At 61.3% G+C, this 27705-nt stretch overlaps 3 protein-coding genes across 8 annotated transcripts; 2 read left to right on the top strand and 1 right to left on the bottom strand.

The window, feature by feature from the left end:
- Positions 1-652: 652 nt before the first annotated feature.
- VEGFB (vascular endothelial growth factor B) lies at positions 653-5887 on the top strand. Of its 3 annotated transcripts, none has more exons than XM_074957874.1 (8): positions 663-1062; positions 2230-2272; positions 2622-2818; positions 3302-3375; positions 3772-3804; positions 3953-4033; positions 4391-4516; positions 5643-5880. In XM_074957874.1, exons 1-8 carry the CDS (start codon positions 991-993, stop codon positions 5761-5763), a joined length of 747 nt encoding a protein of 248 aa, XP_074813975.1. In that variant the 5' UTR covers positions 663-990; the 3' UTR covers positions 5764-5880. The 3 variants fall into 3 exon arrangements, with proteins under 3 accessions (XP_074813976.1, XP_074813975.1, XP_074813977.1); XM_074957876.1 differs by having other exon boundaries at positions 670-1062; positions 5105-5785; XM_074957875.1 differs by lacking the exon at positions 3953-4033 and having other exon boundaries at positions 653-1062; positions 5643-5887.
- A 199-nt stretch (positions 5888-6086) lies between these two features.
- Positions 6087-16558, top strand: FKBP2 (FKBP prolyl isomerase 2). 4 transcript variants are annotated; one of them, XM_074957877.1, is made up of 7 exons: positions 9863-10134; positions 10706-10831; positions 11793-11961; positions 12248-12360; positions 15537-15583; positions 16113-16148; positions 16466-16558. In XM_074957877.1, exons 1-7 carry the CDS (start codon positions 9956-9958, stop codon positions 16525-16527), a joined length of 732 nt encoding a protein of 243 aa, XP_074813978.1. In that variant the 5' UTR covers positions 9863-9955; the 3' UTR covers positions 16528-16558. The 4 variants fall into 4 exon arrangements, with proteins under 4 accessions (XP_074813981.1, XP_074813978.1, XP_074813979.1 ...); XM_074957880.1 differs by lacking the exons at positions 9863-10134; positions 10706-10831 and adding an exon at positions 6087-6217; XM_074957878.1 differs by lacking the exon at positions 10706-10831 and having other exon boundaries at positions 9868-10134.
- A 1951-nt stretch (positions 16559-18509) lies between these two features.
- On the bottom strand, positions 18510-22522 carry PPP1R14B (protein phosphatase 1 regulatory inhibitor subunit 14B). Its single transcript, XM_074957872.1, has 4 exons — positions 21461-22522; positions 20035-20118; positions 19335-19367; positions 18510-18891 (listed from the first exon to the last, which is right to left on the bottom strand). The coding sequence occupies exons 1-4, from the start codon at positions 21677-21679 to the stop codon at positions 18823-18825; spliced, it is 405 nt and encodes a 134-aa protein (XP_074813973.1). The 5' UTR covers positions 21680-22522; the 3' UTR covers positions 18510-18822.
- Between the last annotated feature and the right edge of the window lie 5183 nt (positions 22523-27705).

Raw genomic sequence — 27705 nt, 5'->3', positions numbered from 1 at the left:
AATGGCCCCCTCAAGGATTGAACTCACAACCCTGGGTTTAGCAGGCCAATGCTCAAACCACTGAGCTATCCCTCCCCCTCCCTCACCCCTCCATCCTTCCAACCATCCCCACCCACCCATCCTTCCATCCATCCTCACCCCTCCCTCCTCACCCACCCTTGCATCCTTCCAACCATCCCCTCATCCGTCCTCACCCACCCTTCTATTCTTCCAACCATCCCCACCTCTCCATCCATCCATCCATCTGTCCCCACTCATCCATTCTCACCCACCCACCCTTCCTTTCCTCTTCCATCCCCACCCCCTCCCCCACTCCATCCCCATGCCCCTCCACCCATCCCTCCCCACACACCCATCTACCGCTCCACCCTTTCCCCACTATCACCACAAGGGCTGTTCCCAGCACCCTCCACCCCGGGTGGGAGCCCAAGTACCATCCATTCCCCCCACCAGCTCCCTCCTGCCTCCCTTCCCGCTGCCCATCACCCCTCTCCTGCTCCGCCCTGCTGCCCCCCGGTCCCCCCGCGCTCCCCCCTCCCGCTGCCTGCCGCCTCCCTCGGGGCCGGGCTGGGCCGGGCCATCAGTCACTCCCTGGAGCCAGCCCCGCTCCCTCTCCCTGGCCGACCGCGGCCGCCTGGCTCACTCGGAGCCGCTCGCTCCTGCAGGCGCGCTGGCCCCGCGGGCTCCGATGCACCTGTAGCTGCCCCCGGCAGCGGGGCCCCCTGGGGCCGGTCAGTGCCCGGCCTGATCCGCGCGGGCGGGGCCCGGTCCTTGGATTTACCTCCCCGCGGACTGCGGAGCGGGGCTCCTGCGCTGCCTTCGGGGGACTCCCAGGGCCGAGGGTTCCGTGCCCCGCATCCCGCCAGCCCAGCGCTCGGAGCTACCATGCGAGTGCCCCGGACTGCGGGCGCTGCCGGAGGTAGGGGGCAGCTGCCGGCCAGGCGCCCTGGGCACCAGCGCTAGGGGACCGCCACACTCCGGCTTGGCACCATGAGAGCCCCCCGGGAGACCCTGCACCTCCTCCTGGCTACAGCCCTGCAGCTGATCGGCTGCGCAGCTAAGGTAGGGGGGTTGGGGGGAGCGGGGCACGGGGGGGGCGGGGAGGGCTGGGGGGAGCGGGGTACCTGGGGGCTCGGGGCAGGAGGGCACTGGGGGGAGGCGGGCACTGGGGGCTCAGGGAGCCGGGCACTGGGTGAGCCGAGCACTGGGGCCTGGGACAGCGGGAAACTGGGGGAGCCGGGAACGGGGGGCTCAGGGAGCCGGGCACTGGGGAAGGGACCTGGCCCTTTCTCCCGTATCAGTGGAGGACGCACTGTGGGGATGCCGTATCGCGGCAGGGGCAGACACAGGGGGTCTCGCTGGGTTAGCGCCTCGTACCGGGGGAGGGGTGGGGGGAGCGCACGGTCTGGCCTTGCTGGGGGCCCCGGGCGGGAGCCAGCGCGCAGGCTGGGGACTTGTAGCGCTGGGGCTGAGCTGCAGTGTCCGGGGTAGCGCCCAAGACAGGGGGAACCAGGACAGACAAGCGCCCCTCGCCCGCCTGGGATTCCCCCTCTCCAGAGTCTCCCTAGCGGCCCAGCCCCTCCGGTTCCTGCAGGGATCCACCCCCTCGGCCCGGCTCCTGCTGCCCTGACCTCCGGAGCTGCCAAGATTCCACTCACCCCTGCCCCACCGTGCCCCTCCCCGCCCCTGAGCACGGGGGGAGGGGCTGGGCGCCAGGACTCCTGGGTTCTATTCCCAGCTCTGGGAGGGCAGCGGGATCTAGTGGATTGGGGGTGCGGGGCTAAAAGCCAGGACGCCTGGGTTCTATTCCTGCTCGGCCAATGACTCCTTGTGAGTGAGCTGTGGGGGTGGGTCCCCTTTCTGCCCTGCCCAGGACGGGACAGTTCCTCAGGCTCATCCAGCCAAAGGTTGTTCCACTGCCCCTAATCCCACATACACCAGGGGCAACTGTCCCTCCCAACTTCTCCCCCAGCTGCTGATTTGTTATTGTAGGGTCTCTTGGGGGTGCACCTAGTCTGACTGCCTGCAGGTTAGTGGAGCTCCACTGGGGAGGGGGGTCTCTGAGGCTGGTGTGTAATGGAGTGGGGAGAAGGGGGGAGTGGGGTGGGGGCTCCCCCAGAGCTCGACGAAGGGGGGATGGGGCTCAAGCGAGCCTGGGGAGCCAGCCTTCCCCCCTCCCCACATTTCCTAGGACTCTGAGCCTGATTGCCTACATCTCCTCCTTTCCAGGCACGACAGCCCCAGACGAAGGGGACCCACCCACTGGGGGAAGGTAAGAGACTGGGGTGAGGCGTGGGTTGGGGGGCTGCTGCCACAAGGCAGGGGGACGTGTTTGAGGATAGCAGTGCTGAGGGGGCACATCTGGGGGTTGTTGGGGGTACAGCACCTCACTCCAGAGGTGGCTGCATCTCAGTACTGGATGAAGGATCCCTATATAATCAGCCCTCACACCCCACCCCAGAGGTGGCTGCATTCCAGTACCTGGCAAGAGCCTGCTGTGTCTGTGTGTGCAGGATGTCAATGGGCACACTGTGGGGGACGGGGGGGGAGTGCCTGGGCCATGTCAGTTGGCATTGTCAGGGCATGCTGAGTCCTGGCACTGGCCCCTCTGACCCCCGCAGTGATGCAGTGGATGGAGGTTTATAACCGCAGCTTCTGCCAGCCAAAGGAGATGCTGGTGCCCGTCAGCGAGGAGCACCCGGCTGAGGTGGAGCACCTGCTGGCACCCTCCTGTGTGCCCCTGCGTCGCTGCGCCGGGTGCTGCGCCGATGAGGGGCTGCAGTGCGTGCCTACCCGCATGCATGTGGTGGTGATGGAGGTAATGGGAGGGAGGGCAGGGGAGAGAGGAAGGTGGGTGAAGACCCAGGCACTGGCAATAGGGGAATGCCAGGAGTGGGCAGACAGCTGGGGGAGGGGAATGCTAGAGGGGGAGGGGGAGCCAGGCACTGGGGGTAGGAGAAAGCTGGGGTGGGAGGGAGCTGGGCGTCAGGGGTAGGTGAATGCCATGGGGTGGCCTAGGATCCAGCCACCAGGAGCAGGGGAATGCCAGAGGGCAGGGGGTAGCCAAGCACTGAGGTTGGGGAATGCCAGGGGATGGAAAGAGCGGGTATCGGGGATAGGGGAATGCCAGGGGCTGAGAAGAGCAGGTATCAGGAGTAGGGGAATGCCAGAGGGCAGGGGGGAGCTGAGGGGAGGTGTATGCTGGGGAGTTGGGCCTTGGCATCACCCTACATAAGGTGTGCTGATCCCCAATCCCTTGGCACTTGGTGCCCCCCTCACTCACCCTTTCTTTGCCCCCCAGGTGATGAAAACCCGCTACCTGCACAGCCACCTGGGCCAGCTGGCCTTCCAGGAGCACAGTGCCTGCGAGTGCAGGTGAGGGGGGTGTTCATTGTTGAGAGTATGGGGGGCATTGAGGGGGGTCCCAAAGCATCTCTGCACCCACAAGGCTCAGTCTTCCCCAAGTTGTGACCCCACTGGTTCCAAGCTTAGCCAAAGCTTGAACACCCCACGGCAGCCAGTGACCCCCCCCACCTCAGGCAGGCGGCCCCACAGAGGCACATGGAGGGGCCGTGAGCTCTCCGGTTCCTAGGGTGACTGCTGTGGTCTCTCCCCCTTGGCACTGCGCCACCCCCCCATTTCAGGGGGCACCCCTCCCTCCTCCTAGGGCATCGCACTGCCCCCCATGGGTTGATCCCCATTCGGGGGCGGGGGCAGTTCTCAGCAGACCTCATTTCCCTGTTAACCTGGCGTCCCCTTTTTTCTTTTCAGACCAAAGACAAATAGCAAAGTAAATCCAGAAAGGTAAGGACCCCCAGCTCCCCACCCTGCTGCTGGGAAAGGCCGGGGCAGGAGCAGACCGGAGCTTCCCCCACAGCCAGGGCTCCCACCCCATTCCCTACAGTGCCCCCTGCTGGCTGAGAGGGGAGCTCAGTTCTGATTCTCTCCACAGGCCTGAGCAGCCCAAGGGGAAAAACAGCATTGGACGCAAACACAAAAGGAAGAGACCCCCTGAACGAGACTCCCCCTACCTGTATGTCCAGGGACCCTCATGCACCCTCCAGTCCCTGCATGTCCTCCACTTCCTTACTAACTCTGCTTGCATTGGGGGCATTGAACTGGGGTGAGCAGGGGGGATCAGGTCAATGCTCCCCACACCTTATGGGGGTTCACTTCTAACTGTGGGAGCCGCATGCCCCCCACTCCTGTACCTCATGGGGGATCAAAGGAGGGGTGGACTACCCAGCCCAGCAGCATCAAAGCCCCCCCCAGAACCATGAGGGTTGGGGCAAGGGGGCTCCCCCCGCCCCTATGTGGAGACCCTCTTGAATTGGGGTGGGAGGGGGTGCTGTTCTATAGGGATTCCCTATACACTCTTTCCTCCCCCCAGGCCCTTCTGCCCACCCTGCCCAGACAAACGGAGGCGCCAGGATCCCCAGACATGCCAGTGCCGCTGCCGGCGCAGGTCCCAGCACTGCCAGGACCGGGGCTTGGAGCTCAATGAGCACTCGTGCAGGTGAGACCCCCTGACTCCCCCCACCTCCCTCCAGGCCAGAGACACGCCAAACTCCCTCATGGACCAGACAGACCCACGGACCTCCCAGTGGACCAGAGATCTACCCAAACTCCTTCACGGACCAGGCAGACCCTCCAACCTCTACCTCAAACAGAGACACCCCAAACTCACTCATAGACCAGGCAGATCCCAGAACCTCCCCCTGAACCAGAGACACCCCAAACTCCTTCATGGACCAGACAGATCCCCCAACCTCCCCCTGGACCAGAGACCTACCCAAACTCCTTCACAGACCAGACAGATTCCCACCTACATCTCCCCATGGGCCAGAGGCAGCCATGACCCCCCCCCCCAATACAGACAGACCGCCATCTCCCCTATGGGCTGGAGATACCCCCTGAACTCCCCTCACAGGCCAAACAGACCCTCCCCAATTAGTGCTGCAGGATAGAGCCCCCAACTCCTCCCCCATCAGGCTTTGAGACAAGGGAGGTGCTTCTGGCTGGGGGTGTTGGGGGTCCTGGGGTTGGTGTCCCTGAACCTGCGTGGCCCCTCCAAGTGCCCTGAGCCACTCTGTTCTCCCCTGAGGTGTGAGAAGCTGCGCAGATGATCTGACGGGGGAGGGGGGTGACCTGGGACCAGCCTCTCCCCCCCCAAGCCCAGCTCTGCATTGGAACCAGGACAAGACTCTGGCCCTGAGCGCCCCCTGCTGGAGAGGAGCACAAGGAAGACAAGCAAGGCTGCCCAGGAATGGACCTGATGAGAGGACTCCTGGGACCATGTGGGGGGTCAGACCCCATTATCCACTGCCTGGACAGGACCTGTCAGGAGGGGTTGCATCTTGCACGGCCTCTCCTGGACTGGGGCAGCTGGATCCTGGGCCCCTCCAGGACTAGGGCAGATGGATTTCAGGGCCCCTTCAGGATTGGGGACCAGATCCTGGGATCCCTCCAGGACTCGGGCTCCCAGATTCCTTCAATGCCCACCAAGGCTGCTCCAGCTCTGCTGGCCAGACTCTCATCCCCTCATCGTTATTTAAAGTTCCACACACACCCCTCACTGCCCTGCTCATCCCCAAACCCCTTTAATTTAATGCTTGCCCTCACCTTCCTCTCCATCCCCCCAGATCAAACCCCGTTTCCCTGCCAGAGCCAAGGGGAGGCTGGGCACCAGCTCGAGGACCCTTCCAGGGCACGTCCTGCTGCTGTAACTGCCCGCACATTGGTATCCGGCTCCAAAGCTATTAAATGGATAAGACACGCCGGCCCGCAGAGCTGTGAGCGCACGACCCCCACAAACACCTATAGGAGGTCAAGGGAGCATGCCCCACTCTCAGGACTCGCCGGATTGGATGGGGCTGCTGTTCTGTGGGGTGCCCTATATACTGCACCGGCTGGGGAGTGCCTCGCTGGAGGGGGTCCTCTGTTGTGTAGGGGAGCAGGGGTGGAGAGGGAATCCTTGGGGATTATTGGCCTTTCACCTTTGAGCCGGTGCCTTTGTTTATGCTCCACAAAAGTGTGGCAGCCTTTACACCCACGAGCTCTTCACCCCAGGGCTGAGGGCTCCTTCATGCTTGGTGTGTGTGGAAAAATTACTGCTCCATCCTAGAGGCAGCTGCATCTCAGCGCCAGGCAAGGGATCCCTCTATAAAGAGCCCCTGCACCCCCCACCAGTCTAGAGGTGGCTGCATCTCAGCACGAGGTGAGGGATCCCTCTATACACAGCCCCTGCACCCCACCCCAGAGGTGGCTTCATCTTGGTACTGGGCAGGGGATTCCTGTCTGTACAAGTGCCATATTATGGAATCCTTTGGAAACACAAGGTGCTGGAAAAGCATGAGATGCAGTTGATGTTCTGTGTGGGGATACTGGAAAAACAGGTGGGCTGGGCAACAAGGGGCTGTGGGTCAGGATTGAGGGGTCTGGGCAGAGCTGTGGGGGTGGGGAGCCCAGAGCTGGGCTAGCAAGGGGCTGAGGGGCAGGGGCAGAGCCGTGGGGAGCCCGGGGCTGGGATAGCAGGAGGCTGTAGGTCAGCATTGAGACCCATCAGAGAACTGGATGGAGGGAATATGTGGGGGATTCCCTTCCTGGCTCTGGGGCCTGTCCCCCTCCCTTGGGAGCATGCAGCGCTGTCACTCTAGTTCTCAGCACCAGTGAATGGGCCCAGCTGTGCCGGTGCTGGCATTGCCCACAGAGACGTGCTGCACTTCATGACCAGGCAGCAGCCCTGGGAAAAAGGGAGGGGGTGGATCCTGGCAGAGCCAGCACCTGCCTGTGTGAGCCACATGTAACACAGGAATTGGGGGCAGCTCAGGGATAGCTCAGCTCCACTGCCACCACCCCCTCACATCTTGTGCCCAAGAGCAGGCTTCCTAGGTACCAGGGAGAGGGGCAGGGATCAGGGCACATCATGCATCTACAAGGGGGAAGAGTGCAAGGGTGAGAGCTCCTGGGCTCTATCCCCAGCTCTCGGAGGGGAGTGGGGTCTAGTGGGTTAGAGCAGGAGGGGCTGAGAGCCAGGACACCAGGTTCACAGCTCTGCCTGTGCCACCTTGGCCTGTTCTCCCACTATATGTGCCACTCGCCCAGCCTGCCTCATCTGCCCTGGGCTTCTTCAGGTGCTGAAATGGCTCCTATTTCAGCAAAATGTGGGTCTAAACCTGCTTCCTGCATATTTGCACAGAGGAGGCAGGGTGCCCTCGCCACCCAGCAGGAGAAAATGAGGCACCCAGCTGGGGGAAGGATGGCCCAAAGTCTCACATGGACGGAGCTAGGGCTAGAGTTCAGGAGTTCTGATTCCCAGTCCCCCTGCTCTAACCACTGGACCCCACTCTCTGGCTCTGATGTGTTGATTCCAGCTGGATAAACTCCCAGGATCCAATGGCTGGTCAGGAGGGGAATCTGAGGGCAAGCCTCTGCCCTCCCGCACAGGCCATGGCCTCAGGGAGCCTGGGGGTGGTGGGGGCATGGCCTCTGGCTGATAAGGAGCCACGCAGCCTGGCAGAGGGCCCATAGCTGGGCGCTCACTGCCAATCTCTTATCAGTCCATGGCTGTGGCCTCCTGCTCTGGTGCACGTAAGCTGCTTGGGATGGGGGGGCGGGGGAACAGGCAGGGCCATAGCACGGGTGCCATGAGGACCTGGGGTCCGGGGGCAAGGGGTCAGGAATCCTCAACAGGTGGGGTCTGACTCCAGAAACAGTGCAGCCTGGATGCCAGGGTCCCAAGCCAGGCAGGGGCCAGGGTCCTGGATGCCAGGGGCTCACGCCAGGCCGGAGGGGTGCTGTTGCCCTGACATGGGCTTCAAGCCAGACTGGGGTTCCAAGCCAGTCTGGGGGCAGGGCAGCCCGGACGCCAGGGTCCCAAGGCAGGATGGGAAGGTGTGAGGTAGGGAGCTGGGGAGGCAGGACTGCTCGTTTGTCCTGCACCCACTTGTTTGTCCTGCACCCGCTGCCTCCAGACTTTGTCCCCACCCAGAAGCTCCAGGAAATGGCAGGGGGAGGGGTGGAGGGGCGACTTTGACCCCAGAGGCACTAAGTGCAACCTGAGACATAAACATCCCCCAGCCCTCTCAGCATCCCATGAGCAAGGGGGCAGAGAGAGATGGCACGATGCCCCACTGGAGGTGGACTGGGAGCCAGGACTCCTGAGTTTTATCCTGGCTCTGGGAGGGGAGCAGAGTCTAATGGCTGGGGACCCAGGACTCCTGGGTTCTATCCAGGGCTCTGGAAGGGGTTGAAGACTGCCAGGGCACTGGGCTTCCCCCCCACGGCTTCCCCCCACGGCTTCTGCCCAGCTGATTTCCATTCTGGCCGCACTTTGGTCCCAATCAGAGCCCTCAGGAAAGTCAATATTTGGAGAGTCCTGTGGGGGGCTTGGCTGGCTCCCCAGACAGCTCCCTCTTACGCCCCTGAGACACAACCCCCCAGCCCCTGGCCAAGGCCAGTGGGGAAATGAGCCAGGGCCTAGGCATTGGCACTGCTGCAGATTGTACTCCATGCTGGGCAAGCAGGGGTACCATGCAGCTGCCAGGGCACAGAAATAGAGGGCTACCCTCCACCCCAGCTGTGCCTGTGTTTCTCAATCCTAACCCACAGCCCCTTGCTAACCCAGCCTTGCCCTGCCACCCAGCTCTGCTCGTGCCCCTTGATCCTGACTCACAGCCCCCTGCTAACCCAACCCTGGGCTCCCCAACCTACACATCACTTGCCTCCTGAGGCAAGATCCATGAGTGAGGGGGACAGGGCTCAAGAGTCTTGGGATCAGAAACAAAGGAGGCTGGAGCAATAGCCCTTGGCAAATGGAAGAGGTTGCAAGCCAAAGCAGCAGTGTCCAAAGCCAGGACAGAGGTGTCATGACCCAGATGCTAGGGTCCAAAGGCAGGATGGTGTCATGGCTTGGATGCCCCAAAGCCAGGACAGGGGTATCATGACCTGGATGCCAGGATCTGAATTCAGGTTGGGGGTGGTGCAGCCCAGACATCATGCTCTCCAGCAATACCCAGGGACAGGGGAGGGTTGTGTTTGGCTTACGTCCGCTATAATTACCACCACCCTAGTTTGCAACTGGCACATAGCCATGGCAGGAGACCTCAGATCTCATCTAATCACCCCATCTTCTGGCAAAATGCCCCCTGGGATTCCAGGAGGGAGCAGCACAGCCCTGCAGGCCCCAACGATGCCAGGGACAGAGCTGGATGGTGATGTTAACCCCTTTGCATCAGGGACCTCTCAGGGCAATAATAGGACTCCCCCCATAAACCCCTTGCCATCCTCTTACCACTCCAGTCAGCCACCCCCAACTGCCGCCCTGGGCACTGAGTGAATGGTGCCAACAGCCTCCCCGAGGCAGGAGAAGCATCAGATCCAGCCCCTTCACACCTGTACAACTAGCAAGCCGGGTGAGCACTTGGCACTGGAAAAGCAAAGGGAAAGGAAAAGATAAAGGGGGGGAACCCTCCCCTCCCACCAAGCCCGCTCCCTCCAGCGCTGTCATGGGGCACTGGCACCCCCTAGTGGGGATAATGGGCATGGCCATGTGGGGAAGGTGCCATCTCTCCTCTGGCCCTGGGACAGACTGACAGACAGGGGGAGCCCCAAGTGTGTGGGGTGAGGGGGTCAGGAAGGGGGCCTTGGGGGGTCGCAGGAGCTGGGGCAGATCCTGGGAGATACTGATGGATGCCAGGGGTCACTAGAGATGGGGGTGCAGAGCGGGGGAAGGGCTGGGCCAAGGCAGGGGAACAGGGGTGGTGGGGGAGCTCTAGGACTGGGAGGGCAGGGGTCGCCATGAGCCATCGGGGTCCTGGGGTCAGAGGTGGGCACTGGGGGGGTCACATGGGGTCAGGGGTCACAGAGGGTCAAAGGGCCATATAAGGTTATCTGAGGTCACAGAGCGTGTCCCTGAGGGGTGAACCCCGTCCATAGCAGAAAGGACCCGCCCCCCATGGACGCCATTTTGCGCCGCCAGCAGCCAGATCGGAAGTGCGCTTGCCCCTGGTCACGTGACACGGAGCTGCGCTGTTCACGTGATGAGGAAGATGGCGGCTTCCGGCCCCGGCCAATCAGGAAGTGGGAGCTGCCGGCGGCTGCGCAGAGGGGTTTGGAGCAGGGTCTGGCGAGGAGGTGAGAGCGGGGGATGGGGGGTCCCGAGGGAGCCCAGGGGCGGGGGGCCCCAGCGGGGGACGTGGAGCCCCAAGAAAGCGGGGGTCCAGCGAGAGGGGCGAGGGGCCCGGAGAGGGAAGGCCCAGGTCATGGGGGTGCAGGGAGGGGGGACTTCGAGAGTCACGGCGGATTGAGGGGGGCTGAGCTGGGGGCTGGGGGGTCCCAGGAGTCTGGGGGTGCAGGAAGGGGGGACTCCCAGGGTCACGGCAGATTGAGGGGGTCTGAGCTGGGGGCTGGGGGGTCCCAGGAGTCTGGTGGTGCAGGAAGGGGGGACTCCCAGGGTCACGGCGGATTGAGGGGGGCTGGGGGAAGCCAGGAGTCTGTGAGGCAAGTGGGGCCCAAGCGGGATCTACCCCTGAGGAAAGGGCCGCAGAGGGTCCCAGTGGGGGGTGGCCAGGGAGAGGCGATCTGGATCCATAGGGAGTGGAGGCAGGGGACCCGGGCAGGGGGGCAGGGCCCTGTTGAGGTTTGGGTGCCCCGCAGGCATATCAAGAGTTCCCCAGCGACTGAGGTGCCTCCCTGGGGTGCCCAGGACAGGTGGGCATCGAGGGGAACCCGTGGTGGAAGAGGGGAGAGCCCCACAGATCCTGACCAAGTGTGGATCCCGAGGGAGAAGCCAGCTCCTGCAGGGGGACCTGGGGACATCTGGGTGCACAAGGTGAGGGACCCTGCAGGAGCTGGGGAGATGTGGGTCTGGGCCTGGGAGGCCACAAAAGGTGAGGAGGACCAAGGGGAGGCACAGATGTGGACCCTCCAGAAAGCGGGGGACAGAAGAGTTGGGCAGGGAGAGGGGAGGCATGAGGCACCCTAAGTGGGCAAAGGCAATGTGCATCACATGGGGCTTGATATTGGGGGGAACTGCAAACACACACTGTTAGGGGAGCAGATATCACTGGGGGGTGGGAATGGGGGGCACAGGTAGGGAGACCCCACTGAGGCGCATTGGGTGGGTGGGAATGGGGGGCATAGGTAGGGAGACCCCACTGAGGCACACTGGGGAGTGGGAATGAGGATACAGATGGGGAAATCACGTTGAGGAGAGCTAGACTAGGGGGTGCAGGTGGGGAGACTTGGTGGACTTAGGGAGACCCCATCGTCCACAAGATTCTCTGGCTGAAACACAAGAGGGCAGTGGTGCTACTAGGGAAGGGAGAGGAGGAGAGGCTCCTTCAGCTGGAGGACAGGTAAGTGGGGCATCCAGAGGCTCCCAGGCCGGGACGGGGGGGATCTGGACGGATGGACAACGCACTGCTGCATGCCTAGGGTAGGATCTGGAGGGGTGGGTAGCAGTATGAAGGACCGGGGAGGGCTTAAAATATTTACAGCATGTCACTGTGTGTTTGAGTTGGGGGGGAGGGGGCATGGGGTGTGCAGAGGATTGGTTCAGGCCCAGGGCATGGGATGACAGCACCTTCCTCTCTAGGGGATGCTGGCTCTGAATTGGTCCCAGGGCAAGGGTACTGGTTGGCTCAGGGGGAGGGAATAGGATATGGGGACTTTCCTCTTTAGGGGGGCTGTCTCCAATCCAGCTCAGTGGGGGGGGGGGACACTGGCTGGGATTGAGGGCAAGTCTCTTGGTTTACCCCCACTATCTGGGTTCTCATTGCATGTCCTTCCAGGATGCAGATGAGCCAGGCCACAGCGCTGCTCACACTCTGCCTGTTGGCACTTTGCCAGCCAGCGTTGGGCACTGAGGGCAAGAGAAAACTGCAGATTGGTGTCAAGAAGCGGGTGGAGAACTGTCCCATCAAATCCCGCAAGGGAGATGTGCTGCACATGCATTACACCGTGAGTGCTACCCCATGGTAGGGAAGGGGTGCGTGGAAGGGGGCAGTGCCAACCAGCTAGGGCCAGGGGGTCTGTATGCCAGCAGGCATGGGAGGCACCAGCTAGCCCAAGGTTCTGGGGCCAAGGAGAGACCTAGCCAGCCAATGTCCCTGGTGCGCCATTAGTGCAGGGGAAAGGAAGGGCACAAGTATTTGCCAGTAGCTCCTGGGGCAATGTTTGTGTGTTGCAAGAAGGGAGTGTCTAGCTGGGGGCAGGCCCCTCCATCTCACCCCCTCCTTTCCCACAGGGCAAGCTAGAAGACGGGACCGAGTTTGACAGCAGCATCCCACGTGACCAGCCCTTCATCTTCTCACTGGGGACGGGCCAAGTCATCAAAGGCTGGGACCAAGGCCTGCTTGGGTAAAGTCCTGCCCTGCAAGTTGGGGGAGGGGGTGTTCAGAGAGCAGTCCCCCCGCACTGAGCCTGGCCTCAGCTCAAGCTGTGGCTGGAATCACAGAGTGAGGGACCCAGGCGTCCAGCTCGTGGTGGGGCACGTGGCACAGTCCCCTTTAGCCGCTCTCCATATGTCACTTGGCCTCCCCCTTCTCTGGTGTTAATCACGTTTATTACAGTAGCCCCTGAGGACCCTCCGCTGTCCCAGGCACTGCACAGTCAGGACCGGCTGCAGCCCTGCCCTCCCCACCCAGCTCCTACTCGACCAGTGGGAGGGGCAAACAGCTCCTGTTCTGAGCCTTGGCATGGTTGTGCAGAGCGATCCATGCCCCAGCCTTTATACAATCTTGGAGCATCCACTGCATTGTGCTACAGCCTAGAACCACCCCCTTTGACAAAGGGTGAAACCCACTGCTCTGAGACGGGGCCCTTGGGCTCCAGCACCACCTCTTTCCCTGTGGCTCCCCAACTAGTGCCTGGTAGACACTTCATCCCTTCAGGGCGTGATGCAACCAACAGGGATTTGCAGCGACCGGCGCAGCCTTTCCAAAACAGGCAGGTGTTTATTAGTCACTTGGCCTCCATCGTTAAAGGGGCCATCTTAGAATGGAAAACAAAGCTGAAATCACCTGCCACCCTGGTCCAAAGCCTGGAGTCCCTCTGTCTCCCTACACTGAGTGCTGGCAGCTGAAATCTGATCACAGTGACCTCAGCCTCTTGGTGCCCAGGTGCCGCCCTGCTGTGTCTGGGTCTCCTTCTCCCTTGGCTGGCAGTTGTGGCCAGCCAGCAGGACTCCCAGTGTTTCTCCAGGGCTCCCTGCCTAGGGACAGTTCTTGATGCATCGGCCCCCCACTAAAGAGACCAGCAGCTGTCCCTTCTCCCCTGCACTAGAGGGGAAAGTAACCCCTTCCCACCAGGGGGTGGCAATCCCAAATGGGTGGAGAAACTGAGTCACGAGTATGGTTCATACGGATATGACCACAATTCCCACACTCTCCACATGCCTCCTGATCCTTAATTCAGACTTCGCTCCACCTGCCCTGTTGGCAGTGATCTTCCTGACGCTGCCAGCCAGCCATCGATCGCTGGGGCTGTCCATTCTGTGTGACTTCACAGCAAAGAGATTAACAGCTTCTTCTCTTTGAAAATGGATGCCGCCTAGTCCTACTCTGGGTCAGCGGCAGAGCTGTAGACAAAACAGGAGTCTTGGCTTCCAGCCTCCGCTGCTCTAACCCACTAGACCCCACTCCCCTGCCAGAGCTGGGGATAGAATCCAGAAGTCCTGGGTTAGAACAGCCCCTTCTGTTCTAACCTCTAGACATGCTGAATATTATGCCATGCTGCTCCAGTTACGTTATTCAACTGTCAGTGGCCATAGCCAAGCTAGTACCACACGCTGTTCCATCCCTAGCAGTGGTTACAGGTGGATACCTGGATTTTTTTTCCCCCATGGGGGGCGGATACACCACATAGCCCAATGAGCAGCAGCTCTTCTGACACTACTGTCTTCCCCACTATGACTGTCTCCTATGCTTCTCAACCAATCTTGGTTTTTAAGCCTATTGTCGTTTTGGTTTGGGCTGCCCTGTTTGCTTTTGGAGGCAGCAGTGTTCACGGGGTGGATGAGCTTATAACCAAGAGCTGACTGACAGTGTGTAGCAAGCAGAAAATGGATTCTCATGCATGTAAGCCACCCTGGGTCAAGCAACAGGGTTGGTAGGGATTCCAAACCTGCCAGGGGGTGGTCAGGTGCCCCAAAAGTGATCCCTACTGGGGGGGAGGGTGGTATAGTGGTTAGAGCTGCTTAGATCGCTAGTTCTCAGAATGGGGCTAGCTCCTAGGTGCTACTCTAAGACAAACAGGGCCCTAGCCTAGGGCTCTGGAAGCCCTGGTTCCATTTGCTGCATGGGCAGGTCACTAGGTTTCTCCATCTGCAGGTGGGGATAATAGCTCTGCCCAGCCTCAGACCTGTCCTAAAGATTGAGGTGCCCAGACCCAGTGGGGATGGGGGCCAGAGCAGTACCGAAGATAGGTCTAGAACTGAGTCTTTCCTGCACACTCATCCATCCCAAGGCCAGAAGAGCCCACGGTAACCATCTGGCCTGACCTCCTGTCCCAGGCCATTGGACTCATTCTGGCCGAACTAGAGCAGAGCTGTTAGAAGAACTTCCCATCTTGATTTAACAATTGCCATGATAGAGAATCCACTGCAGCCCTTGGGAAAGATGAGTCCGAGCAAGGGAAATTGGAGACTGGCAATCCCACTGATGCTCACACTCCAATTCCTGGGCTTAGAGGTCCAAATGCAGCCATTACACCATACGCCTTCCCTGGATCAGCAACAGGCTTTGAGCCCCTTCACCTTCAGATCCCCATGAGGCCCTTATTGATTGAGGTACAATGGAGGTGGTTGAACTCTGCCAGATTTCAGCATGTGGAATACATTCATTCTGTTAAATACCTGCTATTCGTGTTACTGGGGTTAGCCAGCAGTCTGTGCCAGTGGGGGATTTCTAGCTGTCATGTGCAGTTGAAGGTAGATAGTCCATTGACAATTTTGGCCTCAGACATTAGGAATCTGGGCAATATCGACTCTCCCATGAACTTGCCCATGATTCATTTTACCTGCACAGACGATCAGCGGCAGAGGTGCCCTGAGCTCTTTGCCATTGTGAAGTGGAGTTATCTGCCATTTTACTGATGGCAGAGAAGGGTGTGGGGGTGACTTCCCCAAGATCCATAGAGTGAGTCAGTGGAAGGACCAAGAGTGGAATTCAGGAGTCATGCCTCCCAGGCCCCTGCTCTAGCCCCCGAGACCCATTCCCCTCCCCCAGGAGTCCTGACTTTCATTCCCACCGCCCCTACACCTTACGCTAGCCCACGGGGCCCCACTCCCCTCCCAGAGCTGGGGGTAGAAACCAGGAGTCCTGCCTTCCAGCCTTAGCTTTTTGCCCCAGGAGAGGGCTCTGAGTGGTGGCGTAACAGGGAAGCTGCAGGGGTGATGTTTGCTGCAGTTGGGCTACAATAAGCATATGATCCTGTCTTTGCTTCCTTAAAGGGGCTTTGTGGAGGGGAGCAGGGGGGGTCTGATGGAGAGGTCTGGCGCTGTTGACTCAGCAAGTCTCACTGCTCTCTCCTTTCAGGATGTGCGAGGGTGAGAAGAGGAAACTGGTAATTCCCTCCGAGTTGGGTAGGTAGCCAGGGATTGGACTGACCCACTCTGCAGGGGGAGCGGGGTACAAGGCCTTTCTCCTCTAAGGGACGCCAGCTCTGATCCAGTCCTAGCAGGCAGGGACCAATGATCAAACTGTTGGGTCTCTGTCCAGTTTCCACGTCTTGCTAAAGTCACCTGCCCAGAACCACCACCAGAGGGGGCTGTGGGTGGGAATTGAGGGGCATCAGTAGAGGTGGGAGCCTGGGGCTGGGATAGCAGGGGGCTGTGGGTCAGGAGGCATCAGGATGTTCACTCCTAGGCCAGTCCCCTGTGGGAAAGCAGGTGGGGGGAAGGAGGGGCACTGCTTTGAGTGCCCAAAAGACACTCACATTTAGGGGAGGGTGCTCTTTGTGCCAGTCTGGCCTCTTTCCCATTGCTCAGCCCCTGCCCGAAACCTCTCCTCCCCCCCAGGAGTAGTTGTGTGTCTGTCCCCCGTCCCGCCCCCCGCATTGGGCTGGGGGGGGTGTCGGTTTCTTGCTTTAATTTTTCTCTGTTTCCTCCCAAGGCTACGGGGACCGAGGGGCTCCACCCAAGATCCCAGGTAAGGCCACTGTGTCCCCCATGTGCTTGGTCCCTGCCTGTCCCTTGGGACAGTGGTGCCATCTGTATGAACTGCCAGCCCCTCAGGTCTCCACAGCTTCCCTCCAGTCTCTCACTAGGGCAGCCCCTCCCCTATTGCCCCCCAGGCAGCAGGGCCCCTATCTGGCCATCGGGCAGTGAGGTCCTCCCCTGCTCCCCTCCCCCACAGCAACATAGGGTCCCCGGTGTGCAGAATGGCTAGGGGGTTCCTGCCTGGGTGGGGGAGGAGTGGGGCAGGATTGCATGATGCCCCTCTGACTTTGCCCTGCCCCCCTCCAGGTGGTGCAACACTGATCTTCGAGGTGGAGCTGCTGAAGATTGAGCGGCGACCGGAGCTGTAGGCAGGCGGCATTGGCTGTGGGCGGGTGGGGAAGAGGTCTGGGGGGCCTGGGCTTGGTGGGGGGAAGGATGGTGTGCGCGCACAGTCACATGGGGGAGCAGAGGGGTGTTCAAAAGAAATCCTGGAAGATCAAAAATAAAAGCACAGACTGGAGCTGCCCAGTGTGTGAGGAGAGTGGGTGCAGGGGCAGTGCAAGCCCAGAGCAAAGGAAATGGAGAGCTGGGGCTCCTGGGTGCAATCTCGGAGGGAAGCAGGGGCTTGTCAGAGCAGGGAGTCCAGGCTTCTGGGTTCTCCCCTGCCTCCAGGCAGGTGCTGTGAACCGTCCTGCCATGGAGCAGCACCGCCTGCCTTCGCCACATGGTGGCACCAGGTGCCTGGCAAGAGCTGGCAGCCCCTCTGCCTGTGACCCGCTCTCCCAGACAGGGATGGGAGGGGCTGCTCACTCTGGGGCGGGGCTGTGCCCGGGACAGCATGGGCAGGGCAGAAGGGAGGCCTAGGGCACTGGCAGTGGCTCCCAGAGGGCATTGGCTTGGAGCCGAGGAGCTGAGCTGGGGGCAGGCCTTGACCTGCTGCAGGCCAGCTTCAAAGGCAGAGCAGGCAGCATGTGGGAACCAGCAGCAGTGACTCAGCCTGCTCCTAGTTCCACCCTGTGACACAGCAGCCGCACCCTGTGCTCATGAGGGCCCCGGGGCTGGACAGCAGGGGCTGCGGGTCGGGAGTGAGGGGCACTGGCACAGCTGGGGCTGGAAGGGGACACGGGGTGGATAGCAGGGGCTGCAGGTCGGGAGCGAGGGGCACTGGCAGAGCTGGGGTAGCGGGGGGCTGCAGGTCAGGACTGAGGAGCACTGGCAGACCTGGGGTGGATTGCCCAAGGAGAGGAGGGAGGGGCAGTGCCAGGCCCATCTGGTCAGCCCCATCCTCCATTACTCAGCAGGGTGGATTGGGGATCCAGCTGGGTTGCTGCTGGAGGGCAGGGAGCCGGGCTGGGGTGCGGTGGAGTGGAGGCTGCCAGCACACTCGTCCCCACCACAGTGGGGTGCTGGCCCCAGCCCTGTCCTGCCGGCTCCCAGCCGACCGGTGACCTCAGGCCGGAAGCACGAAGTGCGGTGACCTCAGGCCGGAAGCACGAAGTGCGGCTGCCGCCCGATTCGTTCCAGGAGCCAGGGACATTCTTTCCGTGCTGAGCTCAGCCCTGCCACAAGCGGGGGAGGGGAGGGACTTGGGCTGGCCTGGATGGGGCCTAACTGGCCTCCTGGGGCATGGACGTCACAGGGCCAGGGAGCCCCCCCTGAGCACAGCCAGCCTGTTGCCAGTGTTGGGACCCCCCTTGCCACCCGGTTGCCACAGCAGCTGCCTCCCATGGGCAGGAGGGCCTGGGGAGTGCAGAGCTGGCAGTGGCTGTGTGTGGGGAAGGAGAAGGGCTGCTCTGGGGGTGCGAGGTGGTACCATTGGCTGGCGCTGTGCACCCCAGTCCTTGGCCAGGCCCCTGGGTGGGGCTCAGTTGGCCCTTCCTCTGCCTGTCTTTCCCAGGTGATTTGCAGATGCTGAGGGCTTTCCTCAGCACTGATGACCCCCACTCCCCATTAGCAACAATTAGCATCTTGGCTGGGCCTGCTGGCAGAAACAGTGTTACCCTGCTAGGGATCCCACCACCCCTGCCGGGAAAATGGGCCCAGTCTGGACCTGCCCCCCATTCTCTTCTTCAGGTGGGGGTATCCACCCACAGTCCCCATGCTTGGGAAAGGGGGTGGTCACCCCAAGATGGAAGCCCTGCTGATTCCCATTCCACATAGTGCCCTTCAGCACCCCCACACTTGGGAGTGTCCCCCACACATGCACCAGTGCCCACTTATACCAGTGGGTCCCACCCTCTGGCCCCCAACCTGCCTGTAGCAGTTTCCCCCCTTGGTCCTGCACCCCCCAAACCACTCACCTTGCCCCACTCCAGCCCCCCCATGCAGAACAGCAGCCCCCCCAACTCTCAAACTTTTATTAAATTCATATAAAAACACAACAGAAAATTCATGTAATAATTAAAAAATCCTTAAAAATATCAAATCATAACCCCCCTAGGGCCCCCCACTACCAAAAAAAGAGGGGGCTCACATGGGGGTATCGCTAGGGAGCTGTCCAGCTGGCTAGTGATTATCAATGCGCTGGGGAGGTTAAGGAGGGGGGGCCCCTCCCTCTACACCCCCAAACTTTAGAGAGGGGATTCCCCCACCCCAGCCTGGTGCCATTGGTTGCTTTCCCCACCCCCTCAGCTGGGGGAGGTGGGTCTGAGGATGTGGGGGGGTCATTTCTTCTGAGGGGTGCTGAGCTTCTGCATGCCTCGGATCTTGTCGAGCAGGCCCCCCACAAAAGCCTGGTGGGGAGGAAGAGGAGAAGGGTTACAGGGGGCAGGAGGGAATGCCCTTTTCCTTTCTGATAGAGTGCTGGAGGACTCCCACCTACCCTGCCCTAACCCACTTGACCTTGCTCCCCTTCATAGACAGCCCCCACCCCCTCCCAGGCTGGTTCCTTCCCCCAGCTGCCCAGGATCCTCTAAGGATACAGCCCCACCCAGTGGTAGGTTTCAGAGGGCCCCAGAAACCAGCTCTGGAGAGGAAGCCCACACCCCAAAATGACAGGTGTGCAGGAGGGAACTGGAGAGGGAATAGCAGCTGCTGACACCCCCCACCCCAGACTGATCACAACAACTGCTGGGGGGGGCGGGCCCAGAGCCATCCACCTCCCCTCCCACGGTCCAGGGGGCGGGTCCCAGTGTTTCTGGCTCCTGTGTGAGATGGAGGGGGACCTGTCACTCACCTCTGTGGGCTTGTAACAGTCAACCAGGAGCTCCTGGGGAAGGGAAAGAGAGGAGGGTCAGGGCTGAGGGGGGGGCCTCCCACGGGCCAGATCCACCTCTAGGTCCAGTTGCCACCCCCAACATAACAGTTCTTGCAGTGCAGCTATCCTGCCCCCCCACACACACACACCCCTGCCCCATGGTTCACACCAGGATCTCCTACCCCAGCTCCTCACCTTATATCCCCTTCCCCCCTTCCAGCTCCCAGCCCTGCTTCCTCCCCTGCCAGCTCCCTGCCCCATGGCTTCCAAGACCCCACCACCACCCTGTCCCTCGGGTTCCCCGCCCCCTCAGGCTGCATGATTCCCCAGCCCTGTATCCCAATCCCTCCCCTCCTAGGCCAGCTCCCCCCTCATCTCAACAAGCTGGCATGAAACCTCACCCCATGGGTGGCTACTACAGGCCCCTCCCTGCAACCAGGTCAGTGCTGTCCCAGATTCTACCCCCACCAGGCTGGCTACCATCCCCTACAGTGTGGTCCTTTGCTGCCCCAATCCTTCCCCTCTAGCCTGGCACTCCACCAACCCCCTGCCACCATCCTAGGCACCTCACTAGTCCCAGCCCCACTGTGCACTCCCCCCCCCCAACCCCCGGACTACCAGCTGAGCCCCACGGGAATAACTGTGTCCACTGGCAGGGGGACCCTGCTGCACCCCCTACCTTCACCCTGGCTCCCCGGGCATCATCGCTGCCCATGTCCAGCAACTCATCTACATCGATCTCCAGCTCTGGGATCTCCTCCTCCTGGGGAAGGGGTGGAAATGATGTGGGGGGTTAGTGCACTGGGGTAGCCCCCCAATTAGTTACCTCCCCACAGACACAGCAAAGAACAGACCAGCCCCCACCTTGGACTGAGACCGAGCAGTGCATGCTGGGAGCAGTCACACCTACCCCCATCACCCAGCTTCCCCCCACCCACACTAAACCAGACTGGGAACCCGGGGGGGGGGGGGGGGGATTAGCAGTTGGAAGAGTTTTAGCAGCACAACAGAAACGGCCTAATCAGGTCACCCGCCACTCCAGAAGCCAGGCTCAGACCTCCTCTCCCCCGCAAAAGAACCCCGACTAATCAGCTCCCTGGCTAATTATATTCAGAAGTTGGGCTCTCCCCCACGGGGGGGGGGGCACGGCAGACACCAGTCTGAACAATAGATTCAGCCCCTCAAGCAGCTCCAGGTACTTACAGCCCCATTAGCCATCTCAGAGACAAGCTCCATATGGCGCATGGGGCCCTGTACAAACAGCCCTGGCACCTCCCCCCAGAGGTGGCTGCATCTCAGCCCCTGGGAGGGATCCCTGCGTGCGCCCCTCCCCCCAGCGCTGTGTGCAAGCGGGAGTCACCGAAATCCCCACGGAGATTTGGAAACAGGAAGCAAGTCAGCTGGAAGCCAGGGAAGAGTCAGGCCGCCCTCCCCCCACCGCTGCCCCACCCCCTTTTCTTGGGGGGAGCGTCCACATACACTAGCCTGTGCCCCCCCCGGTGGGGGGATTCCCCCACCAACATCAAAAACTGATTAATTCCAGCAGCCCGCCCCCAACGCTTCCCAAATGCCCTGGACCCCTCACCAAAGAGGGCAGAGGCAAACGGGCGGGGTAATTCCCCCCCCCCCGGCAATTTAGGAGTTAACTGTTTAGATTCCATCCAGCCCCACTGACTTTGGAAACGGGGGCAGGATTGCCGGGCTGCCTGTTTGTCCCTCGAGACTTTAAAGCGGTTACCGCCTGCAAAGGAAATCCTTGGAACTAAGCAGCGTGAGAAACTTGGGGGAAGTTGGAGGACCCCCTCCCGCCCGAATTGGGGGGGGGGGTTAGCAGCTGTCCAACCCGACCCCCAAATCCACCGGCTACAGAGCGAACCTGGGGGAGGCCTGGCGCGCAGGGTGAAGGTCGGAGTGGGATGGCGGCTCCCAGCTGGGGGGTCACAATCATGTGACCGGGCGAGATCTGGGTTTTGGGGCCTGGAAGGGGTGTCCCTGGGCGAATGGGGGAGGGGAGTCCCCTAGTTTGGCTGTGGGGGTGATAGGGAAGTTGGGAGCTCGGGGGTCCCTGGCAGGCAGAGATGGGGCTGTTCCAGGACCCGGGGTACCTGGCAGTCGTACAGCTGCGTGAGCTGCTCCAGGATCCACTCCTCCAGGTTGAGCCGCTTGCGAAGCTCCTTGCGATCGTATTTCACCGTGACCTTCCCCTGGCGCCGGCCCGGCCCCTCCTCCTCCTCCTGGCCCGGCTCCCCCGGGGGGCTCTGGAAATACACGCGGGGGCTTGTGGCCCCCGCCCGGCCGCTCTCCGGGCTGCAAGGCGCTGCCATCCGCCGGACCGGGGACCCGAACCGGGTCAGAACGGGCTGCCCCCCGAACCGAGCCCACGTGGGCTCAGAACCCCCGGCTGCTGATCCCGGGAGCGGCTCTCAGGTGGATACTGCGGATGCTGCCTCAGCCCAGACCCCGGCCCACGTGGGTCCAGAACCGAAGCCGCCTTCAGCTGCCGATACCGCGATGGAAGGAACCAGGTCCGCCTCCTGCCCTCGCGGGAACCAGAACCGGATCCTGCTATTACCGGCTCCGGGCTCTGCCTCCAAGGAACCAGGACCACGTGCAGTCTGGGCCAGATCCTTCTACGGCACGGAACCGGGCCCAGGCCGGAACCAGAACCGCCTTCAGCCTAGAACTAGGTGCTGGATCGAGATTCTCTTCTTGTCTACACCGAATCAGGACCAAACACGCATCCGTCCTGCCTGTTCTGGGACCACGTGCAAACCGAACTGAGGCCGATCCTCCTCCCGGACCCTAATTCGCTTCTTGCCAGAACCTAATACGACCAGAACCGGGTCATGCTGCTGCCTTGGCCCGAACTGGGTCCGGATTCCCTCTTCTTCCTGGTGTTTCCGGGCCGGGATCAGAACCAGAATATGGAAAAGCTCCGTCTCCTGCTGGTACAGGATCCGCCCGGTGCTGCCGCTACCGAGTCTTCTCAGCCCCAGTTCCTAGTACCGGCTCCGGCCAGCGCTGTCCTGGGTGCTAGTGCCGGGGCCTCCGGGACTCACTCGCGCCTGCCGCAGTACCGGTTCCTCCCGGCTCCGGTTCGGTTCCGATCCGCTCCCCCCGACGGCCCCTTTGTCCCGCTGCTGCTGCTATCGCTCGCTCCTCGCCTCCCTCCCCCGCCCCCTCCCCGCCCCCTTAAAGGGGCCGCGTGTCTGTCTGTCTGTCCGTCCCCTCCCCCCGTCCTTCTGTCCGTCAACACCCTCCTCACGAGATGGGAAGGGAGGTCAGGCTGCGCCCCCGCCACCCACTGCAGGGTCTGTCTGTCAGTCCGTCGCTCCCTCACCTCCTGTGTCCGCCTGTCTGTCCGTCATCCCCCCCCCACTGCAGGGGGTGGAGTGAGGTCAGCCTGCTCGGCCCCAACCCAGCGACTTTCTGTCCCATCCAGGGTCTATCCCGCCCCCCCCGCCCCGGTCCCTCCGTCAACCCTCCCCCACGGGACAGGGAGCTCGGCCTACCCCTCCCTCTAACCCAAGGTCGATCGGCCTGTCTCTCTGCCCCCCTCCCCCGTCTGTCCATCCCGAAGGTATCCCTCCCCTAAACTCCCTCCCCCCCATACCCAGGGGCTGTCTGCTCCTTCCCCATGGGGTTCTGCCTGTCTGTCACAGAGCTGGGGGGCGGGGAGGGCGGATTCTGCCCTTCCCCTGCACATGCTGTGTGTCCAGGCCACAGGGTTTATTCTTGGTGGTTTCTTCCCTCCGACCCCCGTTTGTCCATCCATTCCCCCATCTAATTCCCCCACCATATCTTGCCCGTCTCTGGCCTCTCCAGGGCATGCCCATTTGTCCTTCTGTCTCACAATGGGGGGGAGGGGGGATGTCTGTCTGTCTGTCCATAACAAAGGAGCAGAGAGCGGCTGTCAATTTGTCCAACCCGCCTTCCCCCTCCCCTAGACTTGACTGTCCCCACAGACAGCCGAGCTGCCCCCCTCATGTCCGTCCCTGTCTATGTCTCCATCCTTCCTGTTCTGCTGTGGGAAAGCAGCGATGGTTGGGGAGGAGCAGCTCCCTGCAGCCAGGGAGATAGCAAGGAAGGAACCCCCCTTCCCATCTGGCTCAGGCTGCAGTTTGTAAGGGGGTAGGGGATGGGGGGGGCGTTTGGAGAGGGACTAGGGTAGAGACAGTGAGAGCTGAGTGGCTGGGAAATCTAGTGATGGCTCCTCATGCTGGTGGGGCAGGGGGGCTGTGTACCCAACCCAAGCATCCCTCGCTTGGTGCTGAGATGCAGCCACCTCTGGGGTGGGGCATGGAGCTGTTTATACAGGGATCCCTTGCCTGGTGCTGAGATGCAGCAGTCCCTGGAGAGGGGTGCAGGACCAAGGATCCCTTTGCCCCTGCTGAGCTGCAGCTAGTGCCACCTCTGGGGTGGGGCACAGGGGCAGTACAGACCAGTATTATGCTCCCTGCAGAGAAGTTAGTAGAGCTAGAGGTATGGAGGAGAGGGCGGCGGGGGAGGGGGGGGATTTACAGGGGTGGAATGGAAAGGCCTGGAGGCCTGGGTTCACATTCCCCTTCTCACATGGAAAACTCTACGGCGGGAGGGTGGGCTGGGGCATGTTTTCCTGCTTGCTAGCAACCACGCTGGGGTGTAGCCCCCCATCTGCCCAGGGGGCGGAGGAGCGGGTCAGCAGAAGGAGGGGTGATGGTAGAGAAGTTTCAGCGGGGTTGGGGGGAGGCTGCTGTGGAGAGGAGATGCGGGGGTTGGGGGATAACTGGATACAAAGGGACAGCAGGAGCAGCGCTTCAGTAGGTTCCATCTCCCCCCCCGCCCCAGTCCATGAACACACACCCCCTGACCCCATTGGCAATTTGCGGGGCGGGGCCCTGGGGACCTGGGGGCCGCTGTCCCTTTAAGAGCTGGCTCCCTGCGGCCGGCCTGGCCCAAGGCGTCGGGGAAACACGTGGCCGGGACTGAGTAACAGAGCCGCGATTCAGACGCTTCCTGGCCTGGCCAGGGCCCCGGAGCAAGCGCGGCAGCTGCGCCCGGCTGTGACACCCTCCGTGGCCTGATCCGAGCCTCCCTCTGTGCCTGCGCCCCCAAGCGACTCTGCCAAAGGGAGCCCCCCTTGCACTCTTGTGGCTGGCACCACCTTGGGTGGTCCCCACAAGTCCCCCAGCTATCTGCCCCCCCCATGCTTCCTACCACACTCCCCCAGCATGATGCAGATCATAGCCTTCCGGGCACCACGCTGGCACTGCCCTTGTGCCCAGGATGCTGGGGCAAGGGCACCGGTTAAATGTCCCCCGGGGGGGGTCCCCAGTGTGGGGAGCTGGAAGCCAGGACTCCTGGGTTCTATCCTTGGCTCTGGGAGGGGAGTGAGGGTATCTCCTTGCAGCCCTTCAGTTCTGTTGTGTTTCAGGGAGGGGAGACTAGTGGGTAGAACGGAGCAGGGGCCTGAAAATCAATGTCTCCCCAGAGACGTCCCAGCCACCATGGTAATGACTGGGGATGGTGGGTGCTACCCCACAATCTGCATCACACAGCATCCACACCGTGGCAGGGTGCTGTGCATGCAGCTGTATCATAATCCAGTCCCATGCACTATCCCCATAGGACAGACAGGGACGTGTGGGGGGTGACTGCAGCACATGGATGCCGCCTGTGAGCATGCACTAGGGTCAGTGCAGCCTGCGGTGGTCCAATGCACTATCCCCATGCAACATGCAGGGGGGCTATGAGCATGCTGGGTGTGTGCAGCAGCAATGCAGCCTATATGCATGCATTGGAGTCATGCAGCCTACATCATGCCCATGCTATGACCACATGCAGCTAGCACAGAGTTTGGGGCACATTGATGCAGCTATAAACATGCACTAGGGTCAATGCAGCCTTGCACTCTTCCTATGCAGCTTAGAGCCAAAGAACGCTGCAACAATGCACCATTCCATTGGACTGCCACTGTGCAACAGGCAGGGAGGCCGTGCAGCACACGGATGCAGCCTCTGTGCATGTGTGCATTAGTGCAGTGCCACCTCAACTATTCCCAGGGGCTGTCCCCATACAGCAGGCAGGTGTTTGGGGCTGCATCCAGCCCATTGCCACAGCCTGTGAGTATGCACTAGGGTCGGTGCACACTGTTCCGCTGGCACGTAGGGCCCTTGGGTGCAGGAAGCGCCGCGTGGCACCTGCGACGGGGTGAGATCCATTCATGGAGCCAGGGGTGGGTTTCAGGAACGTAAAGACTCTGGCACACAAAGGCTGCTCCCTGTGCGGGTGCGGCGGGCTGCAGCCCGACACTGCCACCTGCTGGCTACTCGTGGAATGGTCGCAGCAAGGACAAAAGGGAAATGGAATTCACCCATAGATGGAAGGGGTGGAGCTGCTAGTCTGGATTGAGGGGCACTGGCAGAGGTGGGGTGGGGAGCCCAGGCCTGGGATAGCAGGGAGCTGTGGGTTGTGGCTGAGGGGCACCGGCAAAGCACAGGACTGGGTAGCAGGCAGAGAGGAGTATCCAGATAGATGCCTTGTAAGTTGAGACCCAAACACTCTCTTTATCTTACATCAGTACTGTGCTCCCCGCCCCCCATGGCTCCCACCCTGCCCCAGACCCAGGCGCTGCCCTTGGTTCCAGAGCTGCCCCCACAGCCTGTTTGTCTCATTGCAAATTCCCCCAGCTCCACCCCCACCAGGTTCCTCAGGGCACAGCCCTCTCCCCCCTTTCCCCCTCCCCACATTATTTATTCCCCAGAAAGGCTGGCATGGGGCCCAGGGGAAGGAGCAGAGGCAGATGGGGCCTGGCAACGGGAATAGCCCCAAAGGGGCTCTGTACAGACAGAAAAGTATTGCCCATTTGTGCAAACTGCGGGGGGGGGAGGTGAGGCATTGCTGGAGTGGGGGGTCAGAGAGGGGTGTGCAATAGGCCTCCCTCCTGCTGCTCCCCACACTAGGCACTAGATGGCTAGATTTCCCCCACAGCATCCCAAGGACCCCGAGTGGCAGGTGCACAGAGGCGGGGGCCCTGCTGCCTGGGTCTGATCCCATCTCTGGTGAATCCTGTTCTCTCCCCATGCCCCTTTGTTTGCCATGCTGGAAACTTCCTTGGGATCCCCTTGCCTGATCTGGTGCTGGGGGGCTCTGTGCTGCAGGCAGCAGGGTGGGTGGGCTCAGTAGAGGGCTCTCTCTCCTTGCAGTCAGTGCTGGCCGCTCTCCCCACATAATCAGTATTGGCTCATATGGGGGCTTAGGGGTCTGGAACTGGCTTGGGTCAAAGGCCTGGTTGATGGCAGTAGTCAACATCTTCCAGCTCAGTTCCCCAGCCCAGCACTGCTTGTGTCCCAGTGGAGTTTAGAGACCCTGAAAGAGAGAGAGAGGAGAAATACGGGGAATAGGAAAGGTGAGGGGGATGGGGGTACATGGGGTCCCTGGCAAGAAGGGAATGGGGGACCCTGGCATAGGGGGGGAGAATGGGGGATTCTGGTATGGGAATAGGGGGCAAACAGGGAAGAGGGACGAGGTGGTGGGAAATGCAGTGAGTTCCTGAAATAGAGGGGGATGGGTGCGTGGTGCCCAGGGAGCTTTGGGGATGGAGGGATTTGAGGAGCCTTATTGCGCTGCACAGTGTCTGACCCTTTAGTATTAGCTGAGATCTAAAGCCCAGCTCCTGAATCATTAACCCCGGCATCAGGGGCACATCCCCACACAGTTCCCCCATTAAATCCCAGCCTTCCCTACACTTTTACACACATCCCCAAACACCCCCTTTGGGCTGAATCCCTAGAGGGGCTATTCCAGTAGGGGGAAGCTGTTGGCAGGGGTTAGCTTGTATGGAGTGTAGCTCCCCATCCCATTCCAGTGGCTCCCTACCAATCCATGCCCCATAGAATGACAAGTATTGTTTACATAGGACCTACAGGAAGTAGGGCCCAGTACAACTGGCATGGGGAGGGAGGGTGCTATTGCAAAGGAATGGAGTTGGGGGATTGCAAGCCTGGGCTGGATATGGAGGTGGGGGCAATAGAAACCCACTTCTTCCCTTGCTGCTCTTTACATGATCCCAGCCCTCAGGAAGTTGAAAGTGAAGGCTGTATCCTCTCTGGCAGCTGGCCAAGCTGGCTTATGCAATGATCCTGTTAAATATCTGAAACTCTGCGGGGTGGGTTGGGGCGGAGCTGGGATGTGGACAGGAGTCCCCTGGGGGTCTCGGTAGGGGGCACTCTCCCCTCCCAGGCAGTGGTGACCCCAATATCCCCGCACCGTGTTGGGGGCGCTGTGCAAGCTCAATAGGGGGGCACGTTCCCCACGCAGTCAGTGTTGGCCCCAATGCCCCAGTTTGGCACTAGAGGGCGCTATGCTGCAG

Source organism: Natator depressus, chromosome 7 (assembly GCF_965152275.1).
Source record: "Natator depressus isolate rNatDep1 chromosome 7, rNatDep2.hap1, whole genome shotgun sequence".
NCBI classification, from domain to species: Eukaryota; Metazoa; Chordata; order Testudines; family Cheloniidae; genus Natator; species Natator depressus.
The sequence above is the reverse complement of the archived record's forward strand: the minus strand, read 5'-3'. Positions and strand labels throughout refer to the sequence as shown.

Bases quoted from the DNA above. Each gene is read 5' to 3' on its own strand.
- VEGFB (XM_074957874.1), top strand. From the start codon at position 991: ATGAGAGCCCCCCGGGAGACCCTGCACCTCCTCCTGGCTACAGCCCTG. The intron at 2,819-3,301 runs GTAATGGGAGGG...TTTGCCCCCCAG, and splicing joins TGCATGTGGTGGTGATGGAG to GTGATGAAAACCCGCTACCT. The intron at 4,034-4,390 runs GTATGTCCAGGG...TCCTCCCCCCAG, and splicing joins GAACGAGACTCCCCCTACCT to GCCCTTCTGCCCACCCTGCC.
- FKBP2 (XM_074957877.1), top strand. From the start codon at position 9,956: ATGGACGCCATTTTGCGCCGCCAGCAGCCAGATCGGAAGTGCGCTTGC. The intron at 11,962-12,247 runs GTGAGTGCTACC...CCTTTCCCACAG, and splicing joins TGCTGCACATGCATTACACC to GGCAAGCTAGAAGACGGGAC. The intron at 15,584-16,112 runs GTAGGTAGCCAG...TTTCCTCCCAAG, and splicing joins GGTAATTCCCTCCGAGTTGG to GCTACGGGGACCGAGGGGCT.
- PPP1R14B (XM_074957872.1), bottom strand. From the start codon at position 21,679: ATGGCAGCGCCTTGCAGCCCGGAGAGCGGCCGGGCGGGGGCCACAAGC. The intron at 19,368-20,034 runs GTAGGGGGTGCA...TCCCTTCCCCAG, and splicing joins CCCGGGGAGCCAGGGTGAAG to GAGCTCCTGGTTGACTGTTA. The intron at 18,892-19,334 runs GTGAGTGACAGG...CCTCCCCACCAG, and splicing joins ACTGTTACAAGCCCACAGAG to GCTTTTGTGGGGGGCCTGCT.